Source organism: Vipera berus (genome assembly GCF_964194415.1).
Source record: "Vipera berus genome assembly, chromosome: 2".
In the NCBI taxonomy this organism is placed as follows: Eukaryota; Metazoa; Chordata; class Lepidosauria; order Squamata; family Viperidae; genus Vipera; species Vipera berus.
Window position 1 is genome coordinate 146,021,361 of NC_138203.1, and position 26,682 is coordinate 146,048,042.

At 40.2% G+C, this 26,682-nt stretch overlaps 1 protein-coding gene across 3 annotated transcripts; it reads right to left on the reverse strand.

The window, feature by feature from the left end:
* Nucleotides 1-2,720: 2,720 nt before the first annotated feature.
* SCPEP1 (serine carboxypeptidase 1) lies at nt 2,721-26,086 on the reverse strand. Of its 3 annotated transcripts, none has more exons than XM_081317972.1 (13): nt 25,858-26,086; nt 20,291-20,436; nt 18,894-18,983; nt 17,871-18,026; nt 16,483-16,557; nt 13,979-14,051; nt 12,282-12,319; nt 11,024-11,152; nt 10,204-10,297; nt 8,364-8,477; nt 7,813-7,950; nt 5,683-5,846; nt 2,721-3,603 (listed from the first exon to the last, which is right to left on the reverse strand). In XM_081317972.1, exons 1-13 carry the CDS (start codon nt 25,910-25,912, stop codon nt 3,541-3,543), a joined length of 1,335 nt encoding a protein of 444 aa, XP_081174098.1. In that variant the 5' UTR covers nt 25,913-26,086; the 3' UTR covers nt 2,721-3,540. The 3 variants fall into 3 exon arrangements, 2 of the variants coding, with proteins under 2 accessions (XP_081174098.1, XP_081174099.1); XR_014025165.1 differs by lacking the exon at nt 2,721-3,603 and adding an exon at nt 5,927-6,160 and having other exon boundaries at nt 5,759-5,846; XM_081317973.1 differs by lacking the exon at nt 2,721-3,603 and having other exon boundaries at nt 5,749-6,160.
* Between the last annotated feature and the right edge of the window lie 596 nt (nt 26,087-26,682).

The window sequence follows — 26,682 nt, forward strand, 5'->3', positions numbered from 1 at the left end:
GGCAGCGAAGCTTAAATTTCTGCCACACTCCTCAACTCGGAGGCGGCAGGGGGGGGGGGCAGGGAGAACACTACACAGTCCTTTTTCTACCTCTGCTCCATCACCCAGATACATTTGCAGAGCCGCTGATGAGGTATGACAGAAATCAATCTTTGTTAAGTTTGGCTTTCAGATTCAATATACATAATACACATAAGACAAAGGCAATTTCACTACCATGGAAGGAATTTGTTTCTCTCCGAGACTGGCAATGTGTACACAGAGTATCAGTTTCATTTCCAACAGTTGGCATCTTTAAGGAAGACACGGTGCTTTCCCTGCAAACTTCACGGTTCAAGAGGTACTTCAGCACCAATGTGAGAAGCCTCTGTAGTGGCTTCCCACCCAGAATGAGCAGGTGGGGCAGCCAAAGGAAGATAATTCTGAACTAAGTTTGTATATTTGCTTTTTCTCAGCATTAGAGGCAGACGAGTCCTTTCATCTGTCTACCTCATGGAATTTTATCATTGTTATCCACACATAGGCTTTGGCACTTCCTTACTCAGTGTTTTACTTCATTTTTATCGTTAAGTACGTAAACAATACAAAGGAAACAAAAGCTCTGCAAAGCCCTCTCAGTTGATTACACACCTGAACAGAGAACTTAAACCATGTATCAAAAGAAAGGAATATAACACAAAACAATTGTGTTGGATCTGTGAATAGCAGACTAGCTATCCCAAACTGGTAAGTCACTTAAAAGATTAGGTAATTATGTCCCTCTAAAATCATAGAAAGTATTGTTGTCAAAAAAGATCAAAGAGGATCAGGTTAGAACCAGGGGTAGGCAACCTCAGCTCTTTTATGACTCATGGACTTCAACTCCCAGAATTCCTGAGTCGGCTATGCTGCCTCAGGAATTCTGGAAGTCCATGAGTTATAAAAGAGCCGAGGTTGCATGCCCCTAGGTTAGACCCTTAGTTCTCAATTTACCATCCAGTTATGTTGATCTAGCAGTTTCAGAATCCTAGTAGCTACCATCCCAACCCATCTGAACCACACCAGATGGGTTGGGGCAAACAACCGAATAGTTTGATGTTTGCTTAGACCACAGGTCTGCAACCCACGGCTCCGGAGCCACTTGCGGCTCTTTCAGCCGTTTCTTGCGGCTCCCGGTCCTCTGCCACGTGCAGTCCCCCCCCCAAAAAAGTGGGACTAAAAAAGTTCAACCAATCAATTCAAATATGCAGGGTAGGTGCATATCTCGCCTTGGCTCCACTCTTCAGTCAAACCCTGTTCTGCGCATGCGCGCATGTACGCGCATGCACACATATTTTTTTGCGGCTCCCAGTTTTTTCTTTTGTAAGGGAACCGGTTCCGAGTGGCTGTTTCACTGTTTCAGGTTGCTGACCCCTGGCTTAGACCCAGGTTGGGCAACTCTGGCCCCTTTACAACCATGGACCAACTCCCAGAATTCCTGAGCCAACCATAAATTCTGGCTCACAGGTTGTAAAGAGGCCATAGTTACCCACCCCTGGCTTAGCCAAAACCCATTAGCCTAAAGATCAAGATGAGGAGATTTTGAACCTTTGCTTCAGGTTGCTGCTTTTGTTCCTATTATTTCCTCCTCGTTAGAAGACAAGGAAAACAACTGCTTCTACTTTAGAAGTGCGGCCTTAGCTCTGTATGCAGTCGGGCCTATGCCCATCAAATCCTGAATATACTTTCTAGGAAGCACATCTCACTTAAATGAATGAGACCCGAACTGAACCCATTGTTTTCACAATCAAGCTGCAAAGGCTGGTGGGGAAAAAGGATGTGAGGGCTTTGGGCTTGAGCTCTGGGGCAGCCTCCAGGAGGTATATTGCCTAGGTAGCTAGAAAAGTGCTTCAGCTGGAAAATACTCTGGCTTTTCCCTCCCAGGACAATTTCACCCACCCTTGATCACATGCTTGTCTCTGGGAGGCCAAGAATCAGGAAAATTACCTTTACATGGGTCTGGACAAGAAACTATCTACAAGACATTTCAAACTTGCAATGTCACGTGACGTTGTGCAGTGTATCGGGATGGTTTTGCCATTGTCGGCAATGGGGTGGGTGTGGCTTCCAGATGATGCGTCTGACCCGCGGGCTGGCAGTTTGACACCCCTGATCTACAAGTAAATTACTAACAAAGAATTAAGGGAGACTGAAATGCATTTCTAACTCATTAGTTTTCATCAGTCAGCCATACCCTTCTGAGATTCGAAGTATGGCTGACTGATGAAAACTAATGAGTTAGAAATGCATTTCAGTCTCCCTTAATTCTTTGTTAGTAATTTACACAAATATATGAATTGTCCGGTGTGACTACAGCCTGTTCGATGGCCTTCAAGATAGGCTGAAAACAGGAAATAAAGATTTGCCCCACGTTTGGGGCCTAGCAAGGTAACCTAAATAGTTAACATTTGACACACACACACACACACACACACACACACACACACACACACACACATATATATATATATATATATATATATATATATATATATATATATATATATATATATATATATATATATATATATATATATATATATATATATATATATATATATTATATGTTAAGTATTTGTCAAGGCTTTTTGAATATATATATATATATATATTAAAATCAGTTAAAAGGAAACACTGCTCTTGAGAAAACATTATTTCAAGAATGGGCAACCTCTCTTGTCCTGGGAGCTACCCCTGACTATTTGGAGGCTAGGGCAATAATCTCTCCAAGAGGATGGAGCTGAGATCTGGATGGCAGCCATTTTCTGGCTATGGAAATGGATGCATTTTGCCTCCAGGAGGCTGATTGAGCCATCTCTGCTTCCTTTTGACAAAACCTACCCAAAAAGGATATCTCACCAATTTTATTTATTTATTTTTATTTTAATTCCATTTATATCCCGCCCTTCTCCGAAGACTCAGGGCGGCTTACAAACTTATCAGTAGCCTTCATTCTATGTATATGCCTGCTTACTAGGGCTTTTTCACACACCCCCAAGTGGCATTATTACAAAGTCAGCTTATTGCCCCCAACAATCTGGGTCCTCATTTTACCTACCTCGGAAGGATGGAAGGCTGAGTCAACCTTGAGCCTGGTGGGATGCGAACCTGCACTGATTGCAGGCAGCTGGTGTTACTTAAGGAGGCATTAGCCCACTGCTCCACCAAGGCTCCTTCTACCAGATGTTGCAAGACAAAAGGAGGATCTTCTGAGGCTGCAACACAGAGGCCACGCACGACCTACAAGAAGCCCATCCATGATTTATTAACACCTTCCTTTTCCAGCATTTAAGGATACGCTAACCAAAAGTGGATCTTCACTTTTCACAAAAGAAGTAACCACAGGAGATAGTGAATTATTTCCATCCGTGTCGCCTTAAAATGCCTTGCATAATGTCTGAGAAAATTAAAATGCAATGGTGTCATTGTTCCTTCTGCCTTCAGGGTGCAAAAAGAAAAAAAGAAAAAAAAAGATCCCAAACAACCTGCTTTTGTTTTGTAGAGGAGCCAAGCCAGCTGGCTCTAATTTTGTTGAGTGACCATCCTAAGCATCTTCAGTGCCATGTCACCTTGGTCAGCCGGGACCTGAGATCAAAAGAGCATCAGTTAGCCAACTGCAAGGGATTTTCCAGAAAGCTACAAGAACAGGAGCAGTCATAAAATAAAAGGGCGTGGGGACCACAAAGAAGATTCCCTCCTCAAGTTTTGTAATATTATTCATCTATTCATTGAGGCTGAAAAAAGAGAGAGAGGGAAAAAAGGGAAATAGAAGCCTTGCTCATCCGGACAGAACTACAAAATACGTTTAGACTCCATTATCTCAGCTATGGATAGCTAAACATAGTCCCTTAGGATCTTCATCTCTTATGAACTTCTGGGTGAGGGAATGGCAAAATAGACATCTCTGATGGAATGGAGATGACAATGCAGCCAAGACTGACAGACTGGCAGTAAGCTCAGTTGACAGATGAGGAGAGGATGAGAGATCACCCATTTGTGCTCCAGACCGGGGGTCCCCAACCCCAGGTCCAAGGACTGGCACTGGGCCACAGCATACCAGCAACCGGGCCGCGCGCAAACTAGTGAAGCCCCATCCGCTGGATGCAGGCAGCACATGAAACCACGCCTCCTCTGGTCTGTGGAAAAATCTTTCTCCACAGAACCGGTCCTTGGTGCCCAAAAGGTTGGGGGCCTCTACTTCAGACAACCAATCCTCATGAAGAGACTGCAGGACAGCGGGCAAGCGATAGGTCGGAGCACTGGGAGATAAGGGAAGCCATCAAGTGGAGTCTTTAAGGGCATTGGGTACATCAAACCTCACTGACTAATCATTTTTGGATTTATAGTGATTTTACAATTAACAAAGGTCTTCCAAGCAACAAATCTGGTAACTAAAACTTCATCCCCAAATAGAGGAAAAACTAGCTAATGGCTTAAAGAATTCAAAGAACATAAAATAAATGCAATTCAAGAAAGTTATAAATGAATTAAGGGAACAGGTGAATTTGGAATGCTAGGCCTTTTGCTAAGATTTTTAAAATAACTCAGTAAAACATTATTTTCTTTGTAGGAACATAAATTGTTTAATCTATCAGGAAAAAAATGAAAATGGTTGAAATCTGAAAATAAAAAACAAAGAAATCTGAGACTTTTGTGATTAAAGAAATAGGACACTAAAGAAGACTAAAGTTCCAGGCACAAATAGTAAAAAAGAAAGAAAAATAGGGGAGGGGAACCTGTCATTTATTCTTGAACTGAAATAAGAGCAGTGATTATAGATTATAAAATGACAAAGCTATGATGCTTGAGACATTTCAAAGGAATTTTGAAGAACTGTGACTGAAACATATAATTAAACTGTCAGAAATAATTTCTGCACCTCCAAATGCATTTTTTGAAGAAGACTCTAGAAAAGAAAGACATGGAAGAAATTATAAACCGACAGGATGAAGAGGCAAAACAAACTCCAACTGGTGTAGAAACATTGTAAAATAAATAAATTGTCAATTATAAGACAGAAATGGCAGAGTGGAAAAGCAAAGCCAGGAGATGAAAAACAACCAGGATAAGATCTTATTGAATTTACAAAAGAGGGTTTCTAAAACCTTGAAGAAATTTGAGACTGGGGTAAAGGAAGCTTAATTAGAGATTCACTCCTGTGATAGCAATTGGATGAACTGAAGATCAAGATTGCTAGAAAGAAAAGAATGGAACATAAAACTGACTTCTTGTATTGGAGTTGAAATAAGAAATATTTCTATTAAATTCTGGAAATCCTTTTTGAGCTTTATGCTAACGCTTGGATAGAAATGACAATGAACTTTGGAATTGCTAATGGATTAAGGTAGGATTATGGGAAAAATAGTTTCTTTTAGCATTGTTCAATTATCTAATAAAAACTATTTAAAAAAGAATCTTCTTATGTTATTACGATCAACTGAAAAAGCCTTGCTTATGGCAGCCTCTTTCTCTCTCTCTCTTTGCAAAAATTTTCATTTCATTGGCAAACTCTCTTTCATGGAAGGGACATAGGTATCATCATACCTGCCCTATTCTTTTGTCTTTGTACTACACAAAGCTGTGTTTATAAAATGTTTTTCCTTCTTACAACATACAAAACAGAAGCTGTCCTATTCTTGCTCTGAAAGCCTAGAAAGGACTTACCATGTGGCCAGCCTTCAGGATCCAGAAGAAGCTCAGATTACAATAGGATTTATAAAAAGCAGCCGTGTCTCTGCATTCTGGGCAGGTATACAAAGGCTGCCATTTCAGTGCATTAAATTCTTTCAGTTTGGGCCATTTTAGCTTCCGGACCCAAGCTTCTTGCCCTAAACATAGAAGAGAGATCAATATCATAAAAAATCTGGCAACAAACTGGTCCACTTTGAACAGATGATCCCCCACCTACCGTGCTGGAGAGCCATGGTAGTGCAGTAATTAGAATGCAGTATCACAGGCTGACTCTGCTCACTGCCAGGAGTTCGATCCTGACCGGCTCAAGGTTGACTCAGCCTTCTGCCCTTCCAAAGTCAGCAGTGCCGTAAACTGCTCAGAGAATACTATAAAGCACGATGGGGCAGTATATAAATCTAAGTGCTATTGCTATTGCTACCCATTGAAGTAAATAAAGCAACAAAAAGTCCTAGAAAGAGAAGTATGCAGATTTTTTAAAAACAAATAAATAAAAGGGAAAAACTCTTTCAATGCAAGATGAATCATCTTAGAGAGTGATTAAAAATATTGGTTGCAATTGCCCACAATGGCCCACTGTGGAATTAGTAAAGCACTTAAAACATACGGTATTTTAGCAGTGTGTGTGTGTGTGTGTGTGTGTGTGTGTGTAACATATAGCCAGGCACTTGCTGTCATGTTGGCTAAGTCTATCATTGCTATCATTGCCCAGAAACTCATCTTTGAAATCATGATGGTTTAACTGGCTGATGCTGATTTACCACTTGCCAGATCCTGATGCAGCAATTTTTGTTACTGAATAGAAAAGAACAGCATAAACATGGAAAATGGTGTGCAGTAATTGGTGCACCATTTAGGTAATGAATAAATGTTATACCTAAATAAATATGCTTATTTATGTTACTGAAGCATTTACTTTAGTCAGGAAGATTAACTGTAATCTAAATATACCATCTTTGCCTAGTGCTAGGAGTTTGAATTACTCCATAATTTAGTCTATGTCTACCAGACATTGATGTGACTGCCTTTGATCAAACAGACTGAAAGCTCCAGTCATTTTTGCTCCAAGGGACCAACACAGCCATCTACTACAAGAACTCGGACTAAACTCAGCTGAGTGGGCAGATAACATAGGCTGCATTCATACCTGTTACTAAGCCTAGATTTGTTCACCTGGATTTGTTGAACATACTACAGTGGTCTGGTTTACATATCTCATTAAGGAAAAACCAGCACACTGCTTGCCTAGATTAATATTATACTGTATATTAATTGTTTACTCTGGGTTAATAAATTGTAACTGAAGAGAAGAATCTAGTGTGGCACATCCCTGCAAAGACTGATGAAGTCTCAAAATGCAGCAAAGTAGAAATGGCTTAGGAAATAAATCCAGTACTTTGACTTCAGCTAAGGATCATGTCATCATTAAAATTGAAAAGCAATCCAAACAGCTACGCGTATGGAAGAATGGGTGACAGGAGTCCCATTTTAAGATGAAAGGGAGAGTATAACCTCCACAAACAAGCTTATGCCAGGTACTTCTTATTTATTCATCCATCAATTCCTTGATCCTACCTCCTAGCAAAACATCATTCCTATACAAAAAGTTTAGCTTCTGATACCATTAATGCCTCACTATATTTCTCTCTTCGATACTCCCTTCTAACCCAGCTCACTTCTTTCTACTATTTCTGGGTTCTATAGCCCCGATTTCCTTCTAAAGCTATGCCGTCTACCATCCTTCTACCATTCACTCATTTATTTCTAACTTTTTTGCTTCTGATTTCTTCACTTTCTTATCTTACTTGACGTTTCCTGCCGTTTTGGCTGAAAACTGGCATTTACTTCCAGTTTTCGACAAAAACACACCATTGGTTCACGTAAAAAGTGCAGATTCATGTAACGACTGCTGCAAAAAAAGGTTGTAAAATCAGATCAGTCACATGACTGACCCATCTTAGGACCGTCCTGAGTTACGATCGCGATGGGCAGGCTCCATTACGATCATTAAGTCGAGGATCACCTCTATACAGTTGCGCCTGACAACACTGACCTCCTTTGCTGTCTCCACCAAGCCACTCCCATGGGAAAAACTACTCTTACCCATTGTAGGAACGATGAGATCCAGCTGTCCATTGTATACAGTGACATTCACATTGGCTTCCAGCAAGCTGTCTACAATATCAATTGCATTTTTCATAAAGTCTTCAGCCATATTCATAAATACACCTGCTGATTGCCCTGCAGAGTGATGACAAAAGAACAAGAAAAGGTAGATTTCCTTTTCTGTTTTGATGACATTTTTATAAGTTAAAATGTAAAAAAAGTAAAAAGTAAAATAACTCTTTTCCATTTAAATTCAGGAGAACCATCACTTTGGGTGTTATTCTAAGCTGCCCAGAGTCACTGTATCACTGAGATGGGTGGCACAAAAATTTAATAAATACCCCATCTCTCCTTAAGGACAGTACATCAGTTCAATTACTGCAGATCGATAAAACACATTTTGCCACTGTTCAATCATAACAAACATAATAGAAAAATATAATTTCCTAAGAGAAGAGCTTCATCAAAGGGTTCTTCATTCTTCGGTGAGCTCTAATATACTGTGCAACAAAGTACGTGTTAGGTGGAGTCAGTAGACATTACAATACCTCCCCATTTGACATGGTCTGGAATTATTTTCAGCTTCTTTCTGATGGGCCCATTCATCAGGTCATTCAGCTTGTTTTTAATTTGATTTTGTACATGACGCTGGAACAATTTTACTGAAGAAAGAAGAGAAAGAAAATAGCATTTGAGGTTTACCGGAAGGGGACTCCCTTGTATAGATGGATTGCATGCCCTATCCTTCAGTGCAGAAACTCGAAAAGAATTTTTTTCTCTCTCTTTCTGTGGGCGTTTCATCAGTAGAGACTTTTAAAGAAGAGATTGGACAGCCCTTTCTCTGAAATGGTATAGGATCTCCTGGTTGAGCGGGGTTGGACCAGAAGACCTCCAAGGTCCCTCCCGACCTTAATATTCTATCTTCTGTGTTCTCTCTCTCTCTCTCTACTAGAGAAAAGAATTCAGACCCGGGTCGATAGAGATGCTCTGAACCAGCCAGGCAGCCTCATCTCGCCAAAAACTCCCCTGAGCAACTGCCTGCTGAACTTTTATTCACCTCCCTCTTCTGAATACCAACATTATAAAAACTCCATCAATCTCATACAAAATAGGATACATAGTGATAATTGGATAGTGAGAACTTCTCAGGTGCCTATGAGATCATTACAAAAACAAGATACTAAAAGCTATATGTGAAAGCTTTATCATAGCGTTTCCCAAACCTCCCACATGCCTTTCTGTGTGAACCAGGAGAGTATGCTCATCACTGCAGCTCACGTGGAAGCCAATAAGGGGGTTTGGGAAAGCTGAAGGCTGAGAGGCCAAATTCTTGGGAGGCCAAATTCTGGCCGTTCCCTCCCCCCCCTCTCTCTCTCTCACACACACACACACACCAGTTGCAACAACCAAACCATAAATATACAAAATAAAACCAAAAAAACCCCAACCCTCCTCTTGCCTCAATATGGCAGCAGGTCAATAAGTAATTAAATTAATTAAAGTACAGTAATTAAATTTAAATTAAAACCACAAAAATATGGCTTCAGTCATGTAAAGGGACATCTGTTCCATGACTTCTGAACAGTGAATCAGTGGCAGCCTACCAAAATGTAATTGGATCTGGTCAGAAGTTACTTGATCCTGTCTAGCAGTCCTTGAGTCAAAACCCAAATCTTGTATATACATTATGTCCTTAAATCGCAAAAGCTTACCCCACTCACCAAGCAAAAAATAAAACTTCTGACAAGACTTTAATGCCATGTTCACTAATAAAAAATACCTTTTATTCTACTTTTTAATGCATTAATTTTGTAATGCTCAATTCAAGCAACTTGTGCAGTTTAGAAGTTGGCAATCTGTAGTGTTAGGGACTTATCAACAATGGAGATCCAAAATGACAATCACAGAACAATTGCTTGTATAGATAATCAGAACTGTCGGTTTTTTCATGCAAGACTCCATTGTTGAGTTCCTGAAACTTTATTTCAATAACAACTTTTAGAGCACAGAAGCAGGGAAGGAGAATTTGAAGGTTGTTACTTCCTGTTTGGTTTTGATCTCCACTGCACAGTTGCAACAGGCATGCCATGTAAGCCCCCTATATATACGTATATTGAGAGGGCTAGTATGTGATGAGTTCAGACATTACAAACTGGAGTTCCCAAGATTATCTGTGGAAAAAGGTAACAACTGCTAAACCCATTTTAGCATCTGTAAAGGAGCTACACCAGGGATCTCCAAACTTGGCAATTTTAAGACGTCTGGACTTCAAGTCCCAGAATTCCCCAGCCAGCATAGGAGAAGTTGCCAAGTTTGGAGAACCTGGGCTACATCTTTGATCTTCTAAAACTACTATTTCTAGCTAAAAAGAGTTCTGACTCAACTTACAAAATGGGGTGGTTTCAGTTGCAGCAGACGAAAGAGCTGCGTCGTTTGTAGAGTCATGTGTTAGAATGTTATAGAAATTCACGCCATTTGTGTTCTAGACAAGGAAAGAAATGACATTAAGGACAGAGATTGTACAAGAAGAGACATGGTTTGCTCTAAGAAGACTCCTGAGGATACCATAGATAGCCAAGAAAACCAACACATGGATCATAGAAGTCTATCCAGAGTTCTTAGTCAAGTCACCAGGCTTTCTGTTAAGTGAAGACCAAGCTCTCTTAGAAGTCTAAAATGCTGGGAAAATGGAAAGGAAAGAAAAGATGATGACAAGGTAGATGGGACTCAGTTACAATCAAGATTGCCGGCGGATAACACCCAGGGGGAGGGCCTTCTCAGTGGGTGCGCCTGCCCTTTGGAACCAGCTGCCCGTGGAGCTGAGGACTGCCCCCGACCTCCGTTCATTCCGCCGGGACCTGAAGACCTGGCTCTTCGAGCTCTCCGGCCCAGGCTGAGAATTTTAATTTTAATTTTAACTGGAGTTTTTATTTGTTCAGGGATTGATATAATTTTTTTTAAGTGTTTTTAACTTTTGCATTTTTCGTTTTAATCACCCTGTAAACCGCCCTGAGTCCTTCGGGAAAGGGCGGTATATAAAAATAATAAATAAATAAATAAATAAATAAATAAATAAATCATGGGGAGACTCTGAAGACCAAGCTGGAGACAAACTGTCAAGAGACAAAATCTACCCGTATGGTCTCTAGAAGCTGCCATCAGGTTGATGGCGTTGATGGCACATAATCAATTAAATCAATCTCTTTACCTTTTCTATGATATCCTCTGCTTTATCCCAAAGCAGGGTAGCAAGCTTAAATGCCCCTATATTCATTGCATTCAGGATCTTCTTGGCAGCAATAGTGACTTCCTTCAAGCCTTGATCATCGAGGAAAGACTGCAGTATAGGGAGTGGGGTGAGGGCACAGCAGAAAAGGGGTGGGGTGGGGGAGAAAGAAGAAATTCAGAACTAATATTGCATCTAGTGCCTGAAACATGTTCACAGGAATATAAACCGGGAAGCAAATCACCCCAATGTCAATGTGTATTTTAACAATATATTATTTGCAACGGCTTCCAAGGAAATGTAGAGGCTACCTGATGTGTTAGAGGACTGGTAGAAGGTCTTTGTTAATCTGAGCCAAGTCAACAAACAGAAACTATTAGAAGTCCTCAGTAAGGAGTCTGTATTTACCACCTATGCTTTAGTAGATAGTTTTCTTTCAAGTGGATCTTACATTATGGCCTGTTATGGCGGGGCGGATGAATCTCAGCACACTTAAGAGACCCTACTGTTGAAACCTAGTTTAATACCAATGCCATTAGGTGGCATGTTCAGGCATCAAAAACAGCTAAGGACAGCTGGAGCAGCTTTACCGAAAAGGGGGCACATGGAGAATATGTGCTTGCATGATGAACACATAAGTAGATCCCAAGTATGCAGTGAGAGCAGATGTAGCCTTTGAAGTCCAACTGCTTCCTTCCTTCTAGCCTATGTTTATAAGCAATCAAACGTTGATCGTAACATTCTATGAACTTGCTGACTACGAGACAAATTCCAGGAATAGAGGAACATTTCTGGTCTGATCCAACATGGCAACTCTCACGAACAGTCAAAAAACAGAAGAAGAAGCAGGGGGGAAAGGAAGGAAGGAAGCATCTAGCATTTTTCAAGCTAGGCTCAATGAAATCTGTTGACTCCCAAATTTGAACTGACTCTTTATTGGCAGCAAAACAGGTTCATTAGATGTTGTATGGTCAAGGATTAAATTGTGCTTTGAAAACACAGTTGCCTGAATTTTGATATAAAGGTAATCTTGATATATCTGCATTGTAGTAAAGTTTATTTACCCTATGTATTGAAGTAGAATAGCTCAAGTTATTTTTCTTTTTCTCCCCTTCTTGTGTTAGTTTTATTCAGAGTTTTATATTTTGTATGAATTATATTCAAAGGTTTGGGTTTTTTTGTTCTTCCTGGTAGTTGTAAGAACATTAATACTTAAAAAAAACATGGAGTACATACTTACAGTGCTATACAGGTAAGGCCCCCAAGCAAGCACAGAATCTAAAAGAAACAAAAATTAAGATTGGCTTTAAAAAAAACAACAGAATAGTGGGCATATCTTATTATCTTTCTCGCATTTCTCTATTTAAAGCTGTTTAAAGCTCTATTTCAGACATGTCAAACACAAGGCCCGGGGGCCGGATCCGGCCCGCGAAGTGGTTTCATGTGGCCCGCGAAGCCATCCTGGAAACAGTGAGGGAACGGCCCCCACTGCCTTCGCCCTGGCCCAGAGACCCTCCTTCTGCCAGAGACTCTCAGATCTGTCTCACTCCTGCCCGGGCCCCCATAGGCACCCTTGATGCGAACAATGTAGAGCTGGCCACGCCCACCCAGTAGGCCATACGCACTCTAGCCACGCCCACCCAGTAGGCCACGCCCACCCAGGCCATACCCACCCAGCCCCCTGAGGGCAACCGCAATGCTGATGCGGCCCTCAATGAAATTGAGTTTGACACCCCTGATTTAAACTATTTAAGCTCCTGAGTATTTTCTGCACCAGGACAGAATAAGAACTTATATAAAATCAATTCTAGCAATTTAAAATTGGCAGTTTTTCCAAAGGAGGAGGAGAAGGAAGAGGCAGTGGCAGCGGCAGCAGCATTAGTGCACGGAAAGAACTCCCTAGTTTTTCAAGGGGCATCAGTGGAGCCTCACAAAAATCTCTAAATCCATGGAGATCTAATTTAGCAGCAAACTGTTTTTTATCACAAAGTATCAAAATTTGGTGTCTTCCAGGAGCATTGATACAAGATTTCCATCATCCCCAGATTGGAGGCACAGCCATGCTGGCTGGGTGCTGAAAAGCTTGTATTCTAACTAACATATCTTGATGCTACCAGGCTGAGGAGGAGGATGTTAAACTATTCACAATTTTAAAAAGATCTTATTCGTGTTGTTATTACATATTCTGAAGAATAGCCAAGATTATGAAGGGGGAGTAAACCCTCTGGACAATTTTCAAATCACATGGGAAGCCCAATCCAGATTCTTACTGACAACTGCCATTGTGTATCTAGTAACAGCATTCTGACATTCTGTTTACAAGTAATCAGGATCATGTGTTGGATCTCCTGTTCCAACATGCAATATCTTCTCTCCTTTAAGATAAAATTTGCCCAGTTTAATCATTCTTAAAATAACCAACCAGAAAGCCATATATAATTGAAGATATAATTCTCAGTCGCTGGAATATTAAGCTTCCAATAGAAGAGAATATCTGTAGCTCAGGGTTGAACTGTAGAATCTTTAGTGCTCTCTGAACATAGTTGTTTGCTGGCAGACATTGTATTACCTAACTAGGTAACATCACTGGTGTTATTTAGTCATGTAATAAAACAGCTGCAAACAAGGAATTAAGCTTCAGGGGGCACCAAGGACTCTATATTAAACTTCCTCCGTCTCCAAAAATTATCTGACAGACAAGCAGAACGGAGTAATTTCAGTATACAGATACGATGGAGAGAAGAGATTTTAATCCTAAGGTACCTGGAGTCAAGTTGGAATAAAACCAACCCTCTACATTCTCACTTGAACCCGAGTTGCTGGTACCAAATCTTAAAACATACGTAATTTTTTTTCAGACTTTGCCAGAAAGAGGCAAGAAATACATTGAAAGATACACAATAGCACAGATGTTCTTAGCTCCACATGAATATATACCTAGAGGAGAAATCCATGAATCACCAAGGGCTACTCCATGAAAATTGCACTTGATTGTTCCAGCTTGAATAGCCTTAAAAAACAGAAATAAGGCTTAATTAAAATCTACCGTAAGTATTCTGAGGTAAATGTATCATACAGTATATTTTCAAGTACCTTCCCTTAAGGGTAGGAAGAAGACAAACAGGAATTGTAGAATTTTAAAGGAGGTCAAATTCTTAGCTGATGCTACAGCTAAGGAAGATGCTTCTTGGCTAAAAACAATCAAATCTCTAGCAATTTCATACACACACACAGGCCTGTGTGCATGTCAAGATCAGGAAGGTGGTGGATGGAGTGTAAGCCTCGCCCCTCTGAAAGCTTGTTCAATGATGAATGGGCAACTGCTCACCATCTTGTCAGTGGTCTTTGCTGCCTATGAAGAGTTTATTTTAGCTCAAACTAACATTCTTTGCCTCCACTGTGCTAGTTATCAGGTCTATGCCAGGAATCAAGTCTGAAACAGACACATCTGATGAGCTTGATCCTCCCAAGATCTCTTTAATCAAAAATGTACTTGATATTATGTAATTGGTACATTACATTTTACTTCCTTCCCTCCCACATTAACTTTCTTCCACATTTTCTGATAATTGTAAGGGAAAAGAAAAGAGTCGCTGCTCAATCACTAGCTAACCCAGGGCTCCTACTGCCAATGTGCGCTTACACAACTGGTTGCAGCAGGGATGTACAATATCTTTTGGTCTGAAGGCCACACCTGATGCCTGAGTCTCATGCAAAGTCCACATATCCACATAAGGGGGAGGAAGGGGCAAAGAACTGGATAGGATCGAGTCAAAGAGCAAGATTTAATTGAATTTATTTATTTATTTAATTCCATTTACCGGTATATCCCGCCCTTCTCCGAAGACTCAGGGCGGCTTACAAGCTTAGCAGTAGCCTTCATTCTATGTATATGCCTGCTTATTTAAATGGTATCATTAACATTAAAATAAATAGTTCAGTAGCTGATTACTCTCTAAATATCAGATACAACAATAAGATTCAGTGGATAGTTTTGGAGACATCCCAGGAGGGGAAACAACCAAGGCTTTCTAGGGGTACCTGTGGTCATGACCCACTCTGAGCAATCCTAAGTGGAAATACAAGTTCAAATGACTGGATAAAAAGTATATTAGGATGTGGGAAAAGGAATGGACGAACCTGGGGTGGAGTGAAAAGAGGGATCAGCCTAGAATCCCTATGTGGACACAAGCTGACCAAGCCCAACACTCCTTAAGTGCTACTGAATTTATCTAGCTCTAAGCAGGTGCTATTAGTAGAGAAGATTCTGGTGCATAGGCTATAGCAGTGGTTCTCAACCTGTGGTCCACAGATCCCTGGGGATCCATGAAGGCTTGAAGAAGTACCATGTTTTAAATCTTGAGTTAAGTCTTGGAGGTCCATGGCCATAGTCTGTGGCCACAAAAGGTATTTAAAGGGGGTCAGTGGTGAAGAAAAGGTTGAGAACCACTGATTTATAACAATAAATCAAGTTTAATTGAACCACATGTGGACCTGATCTTTCACATCTGACATGGGATAGAATTAAAAACTAAAACAGTTTTTATTGCCGAAAAATCAAGCTTTCGTTGGCCAACTGCCAACGTTGTCAGGATGGAGATGCTGGGGTGGGGAGATTCGGTTTATACTGTTGGTGTCTGCACTCTGCTCATGGAGCGTGCTCAGATCTGTTGAGGTCTGCCGTATTTCTTTGAGTTGTCACGCATCCATTTTTGGGATGTATTTGTCTCTGGGTATCTGTTGTTAAAAGTGAATTGTTTATAGCTCCATGTGTTGTAGCCATAACTCTGGTCATTGTCTGTGTTCTCATGCCAGGGATCTTAAATGGTTGTTGCTCTTCTTCCTTGTGTTCGACATTGCAGAGTGGTTGTGTGCTGGTGCAATCTTGGATTTGATGCAATGAGGTAATTTGTGAATTCTTGCGCTGTTTGTCTTCATGTCGCGCACATTATTGCTCTTCCCAATTCCTTAGTGCCTGGTATGCAGGGGGGAGGTCTATATGCCGCTTGATGGAGGAGTGGTTTGAAAACCAAGCTTCCTTAAACAAGCAGCCGCCTTTAGTGCTGACTGAGGCAATTGCCTTAAGGAAGCTTGGTTTTCAAACCACATATATGTGTGTCTGTGTGTGTGTGTGTGTGTGTGCGCGCGCGTGTGTGTGTGTGTGTAAAAAAAGCAAAGGCAGTCAAATCTAGTTAATGCTGGGAAAGGAGAGCATCAGAAAGTCAAGAGTCATAGGCTACAGTAGAAACACATCCCAGTAAAACACTTCCATCTTGTTACCAAAGAAGCTACATCAATCTGTCCGTATAATAATCAGGAATCAACCTTGATTTGAGGAGGATTTTTTATGCCTCACTTATTCTTCCCTCAAGATCTTGCAGAAGAAATCTAAGCTACCATGAGAGAATCCATTTTCTCTGAAAGGAAAAGATCAATTTTACCTTATGAACTTCCAGAGCAATTGCAGCTGCCATTTTTCCTCCATAAGATTCGGAAAAGATGTAGAAGGGGATTGTCTGAAAGGAAAAATGCATTAAAAAAATTAAAAAGTTTGAGCAACTGAACCCTTTATACACGTTCCACAAAGATAAAAGAATTGCTCAGTACATAAACCTTCACTCTTTTCTTCCTCTTGCTTGATGCCCATAAACCCTACAGGTCAATCTTTCCTCAGAAGAGCAAAGCAAAATGGCCTCCTTCTGCAGCTATAAGGCCAAGTAAAAGACACCCCCTTGCCTGTCTGTCCTGCCCATTCTACAGGCATGGGATTCATTACAGTGCAAAGCAAATTATGTCATATAATCAGGCCCAATTTTCTGTTTTTTACTGCAATCGTTAAGCAAATGCCAGAGTCACTAAGCAAACCCTGATTTCTGGCAAAAAACTTTGTAAATCACATAAAGGCAAGCTGGTTACCGAGCACCCAAAATGCAATTATGTCACCACTGGGTGTGGGGTGGGGATCAATTGTCAGAATTTTGATTATGGTTGTAAGTACAGGTACATTTGGGGGGGGTGTCTGTTGTAACTCTAAACGATCCGTCATAACTCATGTTTTACCTGTACACCAAGTGAAGTAATTTACACATCAACTAGGACATTTGGGATTTCAATCCAAAAATAAAAAAACTAACATTTAATTTTATTCCCTCCTGAAGTTAGAGAATCCACTCCATTTTAATGACAGAACAACCCAATGAATTTGCAGGGACCCTTCATAACTCCCTCTGATCATAGTAAAAACCTACTTCCTAGGCCTATGCCCTAAGTCTTTCCAGCCAAAATTAGGCCTAGGATTATAAAACACCCCATTAAAGTATTGCACATGGGCTGGCTTCCATTAAAGGACCAATTTTCAGAAGAGAGAAATCTCTACGCTAGCAGGAACCTTTCAACACACCATCATTTGCCTCATATTCTGAGAGACTTTGAAGGAGGGAAAAGGGGGGTTAAATCTAGACTTCGGGCACACTCAAATTGTGAATTCCTGCTATGTCAGCACTCCCAACAGGCCTTGCCCTCTAACAGATACTGTTCAGGATAACAGTCTGCATGAGCCTTTGCAAGCATAACTATTAGTGGCATGAACAAGGATCCCAATTGGTCAAGATGCTGATTTGCAAGGAAGCCAGCATATGTGTAATTTTCAGAAATTTAAGCAAGGTTTCCTTCCCAAAGCAATTTAATAAATGTCAGCGGAGCTTAAAAGACTTGTGTGATGTGTGCTTCAGTTTTGCAATGCCTGAATAGGTGCTAATGTGTAGTTTATGGGCTTTGTACAATGTAGTGGACAATATGGCTTTCCATGGGCTGTTCCAGCTGTACTTACCTGGAATTCCACCTTTGATTTAAAGAACTCTCGGAGAACCACCATCATATCCAAAGCGACCATACTGAGATCAGTGGCGTAGGCAAGGGTGTCATTAACATAACTGTATCCGGTGCCAACAGGATTGTCAACAAAGAGAAGACTTGCTGCCTGCAGCTACACCACCCAAAGGAAACACTGACATCAGCAACACACACAGAGGGAGAGCAGCATAAAGGGATCACAATGAAAGGAATCTTCGAAAGATCCCCACAAAGACATGATGTGAAAGCCTATTTTGCATTCAAAGCACAGCACATTACTTATTATTGCTATATTTTAAGCCTAGAGGCATTTATTAAATATCTCTTAGCATTAGCTACGTATTCTTATTCATAGGCAGCCTCAGCCATAGAAGTCTTTATTCCAGTTTTTAATACTTGCAAACTTTGCAGAGTCATACCTTCCATAATTTGTGGTTCTAAACAAAATTTTCCCCAATTTTAAGTTCATTCCTTTAAGGTTTTATAAATTATCCAGATGTTTCTGTCTGTCTGTGTGTTTATGTGTATATTGGTGTGTATGTGTGTGTATGTATGTATGTATATATATGTATATATGTATATATATATATATATATTGCAATCTATCTTTTTAATATACATGTTTTTGTTTGACTTTCAGGATAGTGAGGAGCAGTCTTACTGGTAATTTTTAAAAATGAATCCAAAGTAATATCTAAAGTCTTACTTGGTTTGTTTAACACAAGGATAATACCGAAAAATAGAGCACATAAAGATTTCCTGGCACAAAGACAAGTAATCTACTAGGCTCCTGAATGAGATGTACAGTAGGAATAAGATCACTTTAAATAATAGACAGCTTCAAAAACATATGGAATATGGGCTGCTTAAAGGAAAAGAAGCAAGAAAGATCTCAAAGTCTACATTTCAAACAAAAATCAACGTGTTGGAAATTAGCCATTTTTTTTACGTAGCCTGCCAGAACATGCCCAATCTTCCCAATATAAGTTAAGACAAATACCCAAGTTGTATTTCTTGGTTTTAGATCAGCATCTAGAGGGCCAATCTCTTCAAAATTTCCATACCCACAACTTGAAGCTCCTGGGCCTCCCTGTGGAAACAGAGATGAGAAATGGGGGGAAATACATCAAACATTTTTCTTACTATCTTTATTTTTCATTTATCTCCCAAGAAAATGAGGTGTGATGAACATAATGGTTCCATTCCAAGACTATAACACGAATCTAGATAGAATCCTGTAGAACTTTTTCTCAGAAAGGGCAGCCAAGTGCTATGTTAGTCTATGTGGAAAGGAATTGCAGGCCTTTAAAAGATGCCCAGCAGGCAGAATTTCTGAATTTTCCAAGCTAACCTTAATTCCTGCTTGTTACAGATAGTCTTTGACTTACAACCACAACTGAGTCCAGAATCTCTGTTGCTAAGCAACACAGTTGTTAAGGGAGTTTTGCCTCATTTACAATCTTCCTAGGCCACAGTTGTTAAGTGAATCACTGCAGTTGTTAAGTTACTAACCTGGTTGTTAAGTGAATCTGGCTTCCCCATTGGCTTTGATTGTCAGAAAGGTTGCAAAAGGTGGTCACATGATCCCAGAACACTGCAACCGCCATAAATATGACCCAATTGCCAAGCATCTAAATTTTGATCACGTGCAACAGTCATGTGTGTGAAAAACAGTCACTTTTTCCAGTGCTGTTGTAATTTTCAATGATTGTTAAATGAATGGTTGTAAATTGAGGACTACCTGTATAGGCATAGGACCTGACTACATGAAATGACACAATGAAATTCTATAGCTCATTTATGCTATGCCATCACTTAGTTTTTGCCCTTACAATTTGAATTGCTGTTCCCAATTCTTGACTTGCTGGCCACTTTCCACTACATTTAGCCAGTGATCAGTGCTTTGAATCTTTAAAAGCTTCCATAGTTTGAGATGAGGGAACTATTAGCAAGGAATGACAAGCTCCATACTCCAAGTAGCTTAACGAGCAACACATAACAAGTAGGATGGAGCTCCAAGGAAGCTTAGCATAATATAGTTTCCTCAATTTTGGCTTAGAGCAGGGGTGTCAAACTGCTGGCCCGCGGGCCGGATGTGTCATGCCAAAACCACGGCCACCCTATTGCCGGCAATGGGAAAAAAGTCGCGATACGTCATGACACATCACATGACATTGCGAGTTTGACACCCCTAGCTTTGAGTGTTATGCAGCTATAATTATTTGCAAATGGCCTGGCTTATTTTGGTAATCATGTTTCAAAAGCTCACAAAATACTCCAAGCAACTTACAAATCCAAACAATTAACAATACAGTTTTGTGTTGTACATCAGAAATAATATTTCTGATTTTCAGCTGCTTTTAATAGCTTGATTTAGAATAAGTACCCCCAACTTACCTGCAGCCATAAGATAAGAGGAAGTTGTGTGAAATTTTGAGTGGCACTGTCTGCATAGTACAACCACCAAAACATGCTTGCATTGCTTCTGACAGGAACATACCCCCATGCCTGTTTGGTTTCTTTAGGTTCCTTTATTGAAAAAGCTAAAAGGAAAAAAAAAGTAAGCAATTTCCATGGTATTGGTATTCTCCTACAAGGGTGAGAATTTCAGCAGAAGAATCTCTTCCTTCTACACCAGGATCCTCCAACCTTGGCAATTTTAAAACTTGTGGACTTCAATTCCCAGAATTCTGGGAGTTCAAGTCCACAAGTCTTAAATTTGCCAAGGTTGGAGATCCCTGTTCTACACTACCACATCAAACCTATAATTCCTCCATACTTTCTTGTGCAATTGGCCTTGCACAATATGTGGTTTTTTCAAAGTACAGAGATAGTAGAGATAGCAATGCTACTTTCAGTGCTAGAAATATCCTTGATTTTGCAGGATCCTACGCAAACAGAGTTAATCAGCAAGGCCCAGATTAAATTTTGACTACTAAGTGTTTCATCAACATTGACAGCGGGAGATTGAGGTAGTCTATGGATCTTTTCTGCCCAGTGGAAGGCCCTGAGGTGACATTCATCCTAGAGCTCTGATGAATCACAAATAAGGTTTACATATCCAAATGTCTCACATCATGACTCACAAGCATTAAGACTTTTTTTTTTGGTCAACATCAAGGAATCTGCAGATCATCTGCTATCCAAATTCAATCTACTTTTGAGACAAGCTCTGCCCACTTCAACAGGAGAAACCATCAGTATCTATGCGTTAAACTCATTCCTTTCTTTTAAACGAATGCAGATTATAATCCTCCTTAATCTGCTTATACAACAAAATAGATCTTGCCACTTCAGAGACCAAACCAATGGCAATATTTTGGGGTGTGTGGAAAATACCCACTTATCTGAAGCCAACCTGTTCAACTTCCTTCCTACCACTCCATTTTTCTTTTGTTCCTTTTCCTGAATTTTTCCAAATGAGAAACCCACGGGCATTCTTGGAAATTAAAAAAAGAGAAGAAGACATCAGTCTTCTTAAGTAAAAAAAACCCTTTTTAAAAAATAAACAACAAAACACACAGAGCAGGTAGGAACGTTGGAGGGTGCCAATTGTCCAACCCCATGGGATGATCTGTGGGATGGGCAGATAGTGACTTTTCACCTTTCTTAAACCTTGGCACTTTTTCTCCTACCCACCAGACCACTCCTTGGAATTAAAGAACCGGCAGTAGAGAATCTACCATCTCACTCCAGAAAGGCGCAATTTCTTTGGAGCTCTTTAGTAGACAGGATTCAACCTTGGAAGACACTCCAAGGTCCACATATTAACAAACAGGACTGCAGAGTGTAACCAATCCAGTGCCAAGTAGATTGCCAAGATAGCCTCCTACAGACCTTTTGCTCATCTTCCATCAAGAGGACACACTCCTACAGCAGCTGACATCATACAGGTATCAGTCCTACTGACCCCAATGTAACTGCTCACCTGTAGGTGTAAACCTTATGCAAAATACTGCTAGCTTCTTTCCTCCACAGGAGCTGTCAACAGCACTTGTTTAAAGGCAGTGTCAAAATAGAATTTGGAACACAGAATAGTTTAACACAGAACTATAACATCTCCCTACAGTGCAAATGGGCACTCCTAATTACACTGGTGCTTGATAGATAACTCATTATTAAAAGCAGAGGAGAAGAGAGAAAAAAATAAATAAAAAGGAGTACCCCAATTCTCAGAGTGCAGTGGGCACAATCCTACATAGAGTTGGTGGTTAAAAGTCAGTTCTTCAATAGGATTTACTTCCAGAATAAGCAACTGTGAGAGTAAATCACATTGTGATCTCCACCTCAAGGACCATATTCTGCTAACCTAAAGACCTTCCAAGAACAAAGTTTGGTATCCTATAGTGATTTTTTTTATTGAAAAGTTTTACAAAATTTTAATAATAAACCCTCCCCCCTCCCCATCAACCCTCCCCCCTTCCCTCCCCCCCCCCCGGACTTCCCAAAGCAGAATACAGGGTATTACATATAGCAATCTTATGCAAACATATGCTAAATACGGTATCTATTACGTTAACAAACCTTCCACCCTTTAACTCCCTTATAACAAAACTAATTATAATAACACTTCTATAATTGTTAAGAATTATTCATATGCTATTTGAAACGTTTTAGTCCCATATTTGTTTTGAATATAATCAATCCATCTTTTCCATTCCAAAATATATTTTTCTTGTGACTGTTCTTTCAAATATGCTGAGACTTTTGCCATTTCAGCTACGTCCATTGTAAGTATCCATTGTTCTATTGTAGGTAAATCTTCTTTCTTCCAATGTTGCGCCACCAACAATCTGGCTGCCGTTATTAAGTGTAACATTAATTTAGTTTCTATAACAGTACAATCCGAAATAATCCCCAATAAGAATAGCTGCGGAGTAAATCTTATTTTTTTCTTAAAAACTTTCTGAAAAATCCACCATATTTTTATCCAAAAGGCTTTAACATTTTTACATGTCCACCATATATGATAATAAGTTGCCTCTTCACTACCACTTCTCCAGCACTTAGGTGGTTGATTTGGATACATACATGCTAACTTTTTAGGATCTAAATGCCATCTATAAAACATCTTATAAAAATTCTCTCTTAGGTTTTGTGCTTTTGTAAATTTTACATTTCTAACCCAAATTTTTCCCTAAGTATCCATCATTATGGGCTCTTGAATATTCTGAGCCCATTTTATCATACAATCTTTAACTAACTCCGATTCTGAATCAATCTCTATAAGAGCAGGGCTTTTTTTCTCATAGAATGCTCAGAACGGAGTTCCGGCACCTTTTTTGGATAGAACCTTGTAGGATAGGCAAGGCGGGTTGTATGACATGTGTGAGTTCTGGCACCTTTTTCTTTTACAAAAAAAGCACTGTATAAGAGCATTATATAACCTTTTTATATGCGATTGAGTTTGATCTCTAATTTGCTTTATCAGATTTTCATCAACTTTTATTATACCAATTTTCTGATCTTCTTTCCACCTAGCTTGTAATTGTATAAACTGAAACCAAGTCTGTACTATCTTTTCTTCCTTTAAAACATTTAAAGGTTTCAGTTTCAAAATATTCCCTTCCATCCTAAGAAGTTCTTTATAAGTAATCACATCTTGTTTCTGCTCCACATTTATATTTCCTATTGCATGTCTAGGTATTGCCCATATAGGTATTTTATTATTTAATATATATTGGTACTTTTTCCAAACTCGGAACAAAGCTATAGTGATTTATTACAAGTAAATCCCATTCAAATCAATGGGACTCACCAGGATAGATTTTTATAGGACTGCGTTCTTCTCATCTCCAGCGCTCAAGTTTAATAGCTCAGGGTAAGGTAGATAGGATTTGTACAGGTTTAACGCTACTGATCTGAATAGACTTTTGCTAAGAAATACCAAACCTCCAGCCTAAATGTTGGAGGTGTGGTAGTTTAGAAGCTACCTATTTTCACATGTGGTGGACTTGTAGAAATATAAAAGCTTTTTGGATTAAAATTTGGTGGAACATTCAAAAGATTTTTAAGAGAAAGATAAAGTTTTCTCCGCAATTGTTCTTATTGGGTATTGTTGTAGATTGTGATGTTAAAGAAACTAACTTGATGTTGAACATGATAACAGCAGCACGGTTACTGGTGGGACAATATTGGAAGAAGGATAGTTTGCCCACTATAGAAGAATGGGTGTTTAAAGTTTCGAATCTCGCAGAAATGTCTAAGATTTCTGCTTATTTGAAAGATCATTCACAGGAAAGATATATTTCAGTTTGGAGGAGATGGATAAATTATATTCAGAACAAATATGGGACTAAAAAGTTCCATTTAGCTTATGAGTAGATTTTAGTGGGATATTGTTATTGGTACGTTGTTTGTAGTTAGGTTAAAGGGGAGTTAAAGCACATAATGAATTTGGTTAATTGTATATTATGCATAATTTTTATTTAGAATATGATTATTGTAACTATAATCCTGTATTTAGCTCTGGGAAGTGGGGGGGGAAGTGGGTGGGTTTGGGGTGGGAGGGATTTGGGGATATATTGTAAAATTTTGTTTTTGTAAAACTCTTTAATAAAAAAAAAAGAAGTACCAAACCTGATTTTTAAAAAGAACCATACAGTACATGTGGGCCTATCACATATCGTCTGGAAAAATCCAGAAGATCACTTGATAGAAGCATATTAGACTGCTCTACAGCTCTCTAGTGTCATGTCGTGGCCATCCAGATTTTTTGTCGTGGCCATCCAGATTTTCCTTCTCTGATACGGTAGCCTTAACATCTGGCTTTCTTATTTATTGCCACCTGATTGAAAGATACCTGGTAGAATAATCCCACAAACATTTATTCTGAAATAGTATCAGTAGTGAGATGGGCAGCCTATAAATTTAACAAATAAACATTTTTATGATTTTATTGGGGTTTGCTCCTAGAATAGTTGGTGAAGCACAGAGAAGTCTGGCTAAAACTAGACTCCCAACTTCCGCAGTCATGGAAACTCACTAAGGAATTTGGGTAGTAGGTCACTATTCCTCCATTATTATTTCAAATTTTTTTTGTCTATGAAAATGCCTGCTGCACCATATATACACTTTGTCTTTGAAGAAATACTTCCCTACGTGGGAGGAGAAGTTATACAATTTAAATTTAAATTATATAGTAGTTTTCGAGTACCTAATTTTAGAACGCTACCTTTAAAAAAAGAGTGACTGCATAACTGGGAAGTTTCCTTTTAGGCAAAACTTGTTTTAAATCACCTCCCAATTAAAGGACCAGATATTTTGCAGTCACATTCCAAACAAGCCTGCTTGGCTGAATTCTGGAATCAAAGCGTTTCCCCACAGTAGCTCATATCTCCTAGCTCTGTGCCAAACTGTCACCAGAGATCAGAGAAGTATGTGGATGACAAAGGAAAAGAGATGCCAATCAAAATACCCCAAAAAGGGGGGGGAGGAGTGCGTAAAGGTACTAATACTGCTTGCATCTGCAGACTGCAGCCGTTTTTACTGTAAAAGGCTAAAATTTCCCCGAAAGGAGAAAGATCACACAGGCTGAAACTGCTGGGAGTTGTAGTTCACCAACACAACCTAAGGGAGAAGGGCTGGCTCTAAAAAAAAAAAGAGGATCTCAGAGATTTCCGCAGAGATTTCAGCCCGTGATTACTCGTTCAGATTCTGCCGCCTACCTAATTTTCTTCCACAGAAGGGAGCCTCGCATAACCGACAGGGTGAGGCGGCTAAGCACAAGGCAAGTTTCTTAAATCTCAATACAAATACAATAACAATGGGATCTTACGCTCGGGTTAGCCTCGACATGCCGGTCGGTTTTCAATTCAACAACACAAAAAAGGAGCATCGTTCTCCCATCGCGTTCCGTCCCCCCGTAAACTGTGTGTGTGTGTGCTTGCGTGTGCGTGTGTGTGTGTGCGCGCGCGTTTTAAATGAGCTGTTCTTAACCCTACACGGGTTACCTCCAAACTTACCTGAACTCAGAGCCCGCAGCGACAACATCAGAATAAGGCTTTCCGCCAGCAGCATCTTGACAACGGCGCGGCAATCTTCAGGGCAGCAGTCGTTAAAGACTCAAGCTTCCCGTCAGCCGCTTCTGTGAAGAAGGGGAAGTTGGCGAGCCGAGTTTTAAAAGCGAGCCTTGCGCTACGCAGCTCAGCGCCCAGCCCAACTCGGGAACTGCGATGTTGTTGTTGTTTTTTTCCCCCTCCCAAAAGCTTCTCACGTGATCGCTTTGGTCCTTGCCCGACCTTTGCGCTCTACGAACTGGACCGGCGGCGCCCGACCAGCCTTCACCGCGCGGCGAGAGCGCGAGATTCAAAACGCAGGCCCCGATTCTGGCTCTGTCCCGGCGGGGCGGATGTCGCTCGCCCCGGCGGCTCTTTTGCTCTGTGCTGGAAGAACCGCCAAGTCCCTCTAGCCCCGATCTGGCCCGATGTTGGCTACCAGGGCGATAAGACTGGAGAGAGAGAAAAAAAATCAATTTAAAATAGTTTAGCCCGTATGATGTAACCTGTAACCTATTTGGAGTTGTTTCCATCCAATGTATTTCTGCTGGCAAATGTAACCAACGTAGACCTCTGGCTGAATTCCATGCAACATACCCCCCACATACCCCTGCCCATCTTATGGAACATTCTTCCCCTACACACACTCATACACACCCCTCTACCTATCTTATGAACCGTCTATACCTGCGGTAGGCAACCTCGGCTCTTATATGACTCATGGACTTCTCAGGAATTCTGGGAGTTGAAGTCCATGAGTCATAAAAGAGCCAAGGTTGCCTACCCCTGGTC

Coding starts and splice junctions, on each gene's coding strand:
- SCPEP1 (XM_081317972.1), bottom strand. CDS start 25,912: ATGCTGCTGGCGGAAAGCCTTATTCTGATGTTGTCGCTGCGGGCTCTG. Junction 20,437..25,857: donor GCTGCGGGCTCTGAGTTCAG/GTAAGTTTGGAG, acceptor TTTTCCTTTTAG/CTTTTTCAATAAAGGAACCT. Junction 11,153..12,281: donor GGCCTTACCTGTATAGCACT/GTAAGTATGTAC, acceptor CCTATACTGCAG/TCTTTCCTCGATGATCAAGG.